Source organism: Lygodium microphyllum, chromosome 4 (assembly GCF_053477565.2).
Source record: "Lygodium microphyllum isolate KBCC chromosome 4, Lygodium_microphyllum_v1.1.10, whole genome shotgun sequence".
NCBI classification, from domain to species: domain Eukaryota; kingdom Viridiplantae; phylum Streptophyta; class Polypodiopsida; order Schizaeales; family Lygodiaceae; genus Lygodium; species Lygodium microphyllum.
In genome coordinates this window covers 88,707,600-88,715,062 of record NC_141138.1, presented here as the reverse complement: position 1 = coordinate 88,715,062, position 7,463 = coordinate 88,707,600, and the positions used below count along the sequence as shown (strand labels likewise).

The following is a 7,463-nucleotide window of genomic DNA, read 5'->3' as shown; positions in this document are numbered from 1 at the left end:
GAAGAGTCCTTTGCCACACACCAAAGAATGAGCTCTCCATTCACTTTTCAACTTTATATATAAAACCCTAAATCACTTTTGGGCGATCATCCCCTCATCTCTTTTTTTTTACATGGCCGATCGTGAGACTGAAGTCTATAAGCGAAGTGTGTGTTTGGGAAATCGACCGTGGTAGAACTAGAAGTAATTGGGGAGAGTGTGTGTTTGCAAGATCAACCATGGCAAAACTACCATCTGCTCGCGGGGGGGGGGGGGGGGGGACAATGTGTCAAATTTGAACTTACAAAACCACCCTAAATGGTTACTTGCTGCTCCCGCGAGTCTCGAGAACACTAGCAAAGGTAGTCATGCACAAGTAGCCCATGCGTTAAGGGAATCTAGTCTAACTGCTATTCAGACCTAAAATTTGAAGGTTGCAACACCCTTCAAAGGGGGTTTTTCCCTTCTAGAGAAGAGTGATACATATATTACCCTTCAAAAGAAAGGTAAGAATTTTAGAAAAATAGTTATATGCCCTTCCAAACTCTTTAAAAAGAAAGGGAGAGGTCCTCTAAGACCTTCTAAATGAAAAGTTGGATAGCCCTTCAAATTTGAGGGCTGATTTCTCAGTGCTATTTTTGAGGTGCGAGTTTGACTAAGCAAGAGCACTTGGCCGCTGCACGTGGGCTTCAGATCACGAATCATCATAGACTATAGTCACTCCACGTGTTGTCGAATTTCAAAAGCTTGGGTTTGAAAGGGCAGTTTTGGGGTGTTGGATGGAATGGTTTCCATGGTCGGGGATGGGCCCACAGGAAAATGACGGAAGTAAATGCACTTGTCGTCGGACTCACAACTTGCAAGACAAGTCAAAGCATCACTCTCTTGCAAAGTTGCATCGAGATTTGACAGTCAACACTCTCTCTCCCTTTTTTTTTTCCCTGAAGATAATTGAGTAGTAAATATTTTATTTTTATGCGGCTGTTTAGAGCGTCAATACGCGCTCTCTCTCTCTCTCTCTCTCTCAGACGACGGGCGCACCATCCATCCACCCATCGCGTCCCTCTGTGTGTGTGTGCGTGCGTGTGTGCGCTTGTGTTTTTTGGCAGCTGAGGCTCCATCGCCGGTGACGTCCATCGCGGCGATGATGAGAACGCTGCGCCTTCTCCTCATCGGTTTCTTCATCGCCATATCCATCCCTGGCAACACTACCACAGCTGCTCAGACGGCGCCCACAGACCCCGATGAAGGTAACGTCGCCAATTGCACAGACTCAGACTCACCGATCATTATTACTTGGAACACTACCTCCTGATATTGCAATCGACATGCCAATGCAAACCTAGGCCTGGTGCCAAGCATTTTGAAGGATCTTAACAATGAGCATCTTCTTCTTCTCCCTCCACCATTCAAAAAGATGGCAATCTGCTGTTATGGCCAGTTCTCTCTCGTTCACATACCCCATCTCATACGGACATTTTCTGTCAGCGACTGTTGACAGCACAGAACTGTCCATAATAGACACTTATTTCCTACCCCTTAACTTTGAAGATGGTGTGATTAAGCAACTACTATAATTATGATACATTTAAACTACTTTGTGGGATTTATAACTTGCTCAGACTTAGACCTTGAAAATTAAGGACCAATTTAAACGTACCCAGAATTTTCCTTTTCAGCTACAATGGCAAGTTATACTACATGAAGCACTGCCAGAGAGTTGAGAGTCTCACTTCTTTAATGATTCATGTGGTTGGGAGTGTGTGTGAGTTATGGGAGGTGAAGGGTTCGAAAAACCCAGAATTGGAGAGCTTTGCAGTGTTGCACCTTCGCTCGATAAGCTTTACTGAAAGCCATTAAAAACTTGACATTCTAAAGGTTCCAGCACATGCATGCCTTAACATTCATTTGTATTTTCAAATTGGGAGAACTTGTTAAAAATCCAATGAATCCTTGTAGCTAGGTCAAGTTGTATGAGCTTGGGCAACTCATGACTCAGGTCAAGGGGTGTTGGGGATAGCATCCACAGTCCGCCAACTGGTGAGTCAAGACAGGGGCATAGAAACCTTGCTCACCCAATCTTGTGACCTAAAGCTCTCACTTGGTGTTCAAGGCATTGAACCTGGTAGGGATCAAGACCTTGAACCACATGATGGACCAAGACTTGAGAGCAAGCTTAGGAGGCCACTTGGTATCACATGTGATTCTTCTCTCATTTCTGAATCTTTTTTAACCAAGCGGTAGGATTCCTAGCTTGCGCCTACTGCCATATTAGTATGTAGGGTAGACTCAAAAGTGTAGGCCTACAAGGAAAGATGTTAGAGAGTGGATTGTCTCATTGGTAAGGTGCGTACATTAATAAGTGAAATTCTACTCAAATAACCCCAATCTTGCTTTCGAATTGGTAACATTTCCATTCATAAAAATTAGTCACGGATGTGAATAAGCACACTACTTTGTTGCTACAATTAGTGAATAAGCTCACAACTTTGCGATTACCATTGCTGAATACATTCACAAATCTGTTAATACGATTAGCTCCCCCATGAAGTAAAGAGCAACTAATACAAATGGTGTAATGTTGTATATTTCCTATCTGAATCGGAGTTCCCTAAGAAGTCTTTCAGTGTTTCACATTGATTTACATTTGCAAGATGTTAGTGTCCTTTAGAACTTTAGCTCTTGGGGCACTCTTAGAATGGTTGAGTTTTGCCCGAAGTGTGGGGCGGCTTTTACTTGGGGATTGAGGGCGCGATGCAATCTGTGGTTAGCCCAATGCAATCAAAGGAACAAAATGCAGGACGGTAATGGGCTAAGTCATGTTTGTCTGTGTGGGATAAGACTTTTTACGTGCCATTGTCAAGCAGGACATTATTAGTCTTATTGTACTCAATGCAGTATAGAGGTTGAGCATCCAGATGTATGAGAGTTACATGAAATCCAAGCCTCTTTGAGTTTCTACAATGCTATGGGGGTACAATCATGGGGAGCAATATGAGAGAGAGAGAGAGAGAGAGAGAGAGAGAGAGAGAGAGAGAGAGAGAGAGAGAGAGAGAGAGATCCTGCGCAAGATGGAGCGTTTTCTCATAAGTGTTAAGTGTGAACTAGACATTGTTCTTTTGATGCTGAATTATGGTGACAAGATAGCAGGGGGATTGAGTGTACTCCAAAAGGCTTCTCAGCATGTTGCCTCATAGAGCTACATAACAAACCGATTTTGTGATGCTTATTGTTCTGAACCTGAAAACTGATGTGCGATTGCTCTGTCGTGAACCATAACATTGATACAAAAATGCGTGCGTTCAATTGAAGAAGTTATTCTTGCAGATAGCTTGTCCTACAGAGTTGCCTAAGTGGAGCTTATAGTAATCCATTCTTATGCACATTGTGTGAGCGTGCAGTGGCAGCCTTGCAGATCATATCCAACAAATTGCGTCTCACAAAGTGGAACTTCAGCGTGGATCCTTGCAGTGGGGGGGATAGCTGGAACGATACGGTTGCTCCATACATCGAATGTAGTTGTACAAACTCTACTTGTCATGTTACGCTCGTGTAAGTCTCATTGCACCGTTCATTCAGAGATCTGTTGTGAGGCTCTCAATACACGGCCTTTCATTGGTTTTTAGTCACTGTTCCAATTTTGGTGACAAGTTTCTTGCTTTACTTGACACGTGCATGTGTCTGAAAATGTGTTCTCTACACAAATAATTTAGATAAGGAGTAGAGGGTATATCAAACCAAATTGTTCCTTGAATGGTGTGTGTAATTGATTTCTGTTGGTTGTATAGACAACTTAAAACAGTGCAGGTTAGGTAACTGGTTTTTTGGGTTGCCACTATCTTGTTTCTTTTCCTTGTGGAGTAAACATATACATCGTATTACATTGTATTATTGTGTGGGAAACCCCAAAAGGGGTGAAAACTCTACATCAAAACCGCAAATATTACAAGTAAATGGTAACACAAAATCTACCTTTATTCAAGACAGCAAGCAAGTAATAACTTTCTCAGTTTGTGAATTTTCCAATGGCCAAGAGCTGCAATCATCAAATATAATATAACTTTCCCTACCTCATGTGCCAAATGATGCTTTTGCTAGTCTAGAGCAATGGAGGTACCAACAACTTCTGGTTCATGTGAGAAATGAATAAGAAAATTAGCAAGAGAGTTTACATCCTACCGTAGGTGGTGATGCCCCCCCAAAGAGGGGTAGCGCATAGATATATGTTGGTGCTAGTGCCAACAACTCCATGGATGATGTAGAGGCAAGTGCAGGTGCATTCGTAGAGGGTTCCGTTGCTACATGGATCCCTTTGCCACATCTTTCGAGGGTTTAGGCATGGTGGTAGTAGCTCATCAATAGTTGTAGCAGCCACTAGGAAAACTAAGAGATCGTTGCAAAGAGCAACGAGTATAACAACAGCCCTTCAAAACCAAGCAAAGGTAACAACTACTCATGAGATCACGAGGTTATTTATACAATGTTCTATCTCTTTTCATGTTGCATGCACAAAAAGGTGGAAGAGGACAATCTAAGCTATTAGTCAGATTGGATGTAAGTGGGAGGGCCCGTCCTATGATTCTTTACACACAATAGAGCTTGTTAGAGAGAAATTAGTTATAAAGGTGGAGATGCAACATTTGAAGGGAACTCAGGAAAAATATCGATACACTTTCTTATGTGATGTTATGGGCTGATGTTAGGAGGAATGTGTATAATATCTTAGTGTCCTCATGCAAAGGGCACTATGCTCTTGCATGCCATTGGTGCATTAGTGCAACAGGGACAATTATTGCAGATGAATACATCTATGGGCACATGGGCTGCCATTCTAGAAATTGGTGTGAAGGATGTAGTGTAGGTTGTTATAGGCAATGACAATAATTGTGGCTATGGGTGTTTTGCTTGAGAGAGAGTTTTCCAAGATCATGTTGGCTCCATCTGCTTCTCATTGTTTGGATTTGCTCATGAAGAACCTTCAAAAGATTGCATGGATAAATTTAATAGGATGGTGAGATTGGGCTTGAAGACTATCTAGGATGCTACTTTTTCCGGGTAGGCGGATGAGGGTTTATTATTATTATTTTTGTATTTGCCGTTACTTCTGAATGCCTTAAGGTTACAAGTTGATCTGGTTGACCTTGGAGGACCAGCTTTGGAGGCACTCTTTCTTGCATGTTTCTCACTCCTTATCACCATGGTTGGATTAGCTTTGTTAGTTCAATCCCTCTTTGTATGTATGAGTCTACTGAAAGTCAATATCTTATTTGCCTCCTAATGTATCATAACTAATCTTGAATCATTTGTAATTGTGCTGATCTTAACCCTTCCTTATCTTATGTGACTTGGATAAATCTGAAAGAGAATCATAGACCTTTGTAAATGGGTAAGTAGCAGTGAGTAAGTCACTGGACTGCCAAGGTAAACCCCATTCAAGCTCTTGTTCATCCTTGCATCTCATGAAACGGCCCAATATTTCCTTTCCAATGCATCTCATGCTGATTGCTAATGTCTGCCATGTATACTCTGGTTGAGGAAAAAGGCTAATGCCAAGTGAGGTAGTAAGACAAAAGAGAGGTGACCCTCCCTTACCACTTAAGACCCTGAAGGGGTGTACAACTCAGCAGGGGGGAACTTTGCCCACCTCTCGGTGATTCGGAGCCCGATACTTGTATGCAAGTGTAGGTACTCTTCCATGATCATCACCTCTCCTGATGCATTGATTCTCCTTGGACACCCTTTCAGTGCTAATGGCACCCATGTATAACGCTTGAAGTGCATGTAGTCAGAAAAAATTTATGGTAGTAAACTTTACTTCTGCATTGATGATAGAGCAGATGGATATGCAATGATGCTTGGGATAGTGATCAGTATGCTCAAGATGCTATTCATGTTGTTGGTCAAGCCTCTTAGCATATGACTTATTCATATAGTGCTTTTGCACTAAGGGACAGATTGTTTTTTTGCCACGGTCAAGCAGGACAGTCATAAAGATCCTATTACAGAAAATTATGTATTGCACCTAGGAGTAAACTCTATATCTCATCTTGAAGAGAGCTTCGTCCCTTCGGTTTGAATAAAAATTCTCCCCAATCGGAGCTATGGTTTGAAAGTTTTTCAAATTTTTGTGCACTAGGGTCATTGTGGACAGGGTGCAGACCACTCCAAGACAGACACGGAAATCCCATTGCAGAATATTCAGATCATTTTCTATCACAAAGATTAATATCTCTTCTTGAAGAGGGCTTTGTCTTCTTCGATCTGAATCAAAAATCTACCAAAAGTTACAACCCATTTACTTACAATAGATCCTGTGGACTGCATCCAGACGGCTGGCCAAAAAGGCAAAGTAAGGCCCATGAAGAACTCCAGAGGGAGATTAGAGACTCCAGGACCTCCATGAATGATGAACTAAGCTCGGCACAAGATTACCATGGTGATATACGGGAGGAAATGCCCGATATGGATCCCTACAATCTGCTCAACTACACCCTGTGTCAACATGAGCTTCGTCACGTGGAATGGCATAATGACATGGTTACCAACCACTGCCAAATGATGTCCAAGTTTGATGAAGCAATTGAGAAAATGGCCCTCTTAAACTCGAGAACTCAACAAACCTTGGAGTAACTCACCACTCTTGTTGCCTAGCTAGCTACAGCTTCATTCCAAGAGAAGGTAAATGATTCTAAGCACAAATCTAGACGTCCACCACCTCAGGAGCAATTGCATGGTCCACAAGGCCTACTTGGTGCTAAAGGAATCTCCCCTTCTACCTATGAGATTGGTGAACCCTCTCATGCGCATGATGAGCCCTTGTTGAGCCCTCTCCCACCCATGGTAGAAACTCCCCAACTTTCCCTAGGAGCCACCATGCAACCTATATGAATCAGCCCTATCATGGATAGTATGGTACTACTGGTCAGCATGGCAATCATGGGCAGCATGGCTATAATGGACAGCATGGGATAAAAGCACCACATGGTATGTATGGGCAGCAAGGTATATATGGACATCATGGGATGTATGGATTGAAAGGTTTCATGGGCAGCAAGGCCCTCATGATCTACATGACAAGATTATCCTCACTAAGTACAATGGGCAATCTCCCTCACCATCAGACTTGGAGGAATGGACATCTAAGTTGGAGTTCTACTTCAATATCTACCCCCACACTGATGATCAGAAAATTATCTTTGATTCTCTCCACTTGGAAGGATTTGCCCACACATGGTGGCACTATATCAATTGAGAGAATCATCAGTTCATTGATTGGGAAGACTTTAAAATGCATATGGTCTAAGTATTTATGTCCTCTGTGGAAAAAGAGCGGTTGGCAAGACGATGGTACACTCTTGACCAACGTAATCTCACTGTACATGAGTACACCAATCAATTTATGAACTTGACCATGTATGTGGAGACCATTAGCGATGATGCTAAATTGCATAAGTATATCTATGGGTTAGAACCAAGCCTATCGG

At 42.4% G+C, this 7,463-nt stretch overlaps 1 protein-coding gene across 1 annotated transcript in view; it reads left to right on the top strand.

Moving 5' to 3' along the window:
• Nucleotides 1–992: 992 nt before the first annotated feature.
• LOC148037280 (putative LRR receptor-like serine/threonine-protein kinase At1g56140) overlaps nt 993–7,463 on the top strand; it is a 235,734-nt gene continuing 229,263 nt past the window's right edge. Inside the window, exons 1-2 of the mRNA XM_087676196.1 lie at nt 993–1,229; nt 3,381–3,531. Of these exons, the coding sequence (XP_087532322.1) occupies nt 1,124–1,229; nt 3,381–3,531 (257 nt within the window). The 5' untranslated portion in view covers nt 993–1,123. The remainder of the gene's footprint in view (nt 1,230–3,380; nt 3,532–7,463) is intronic.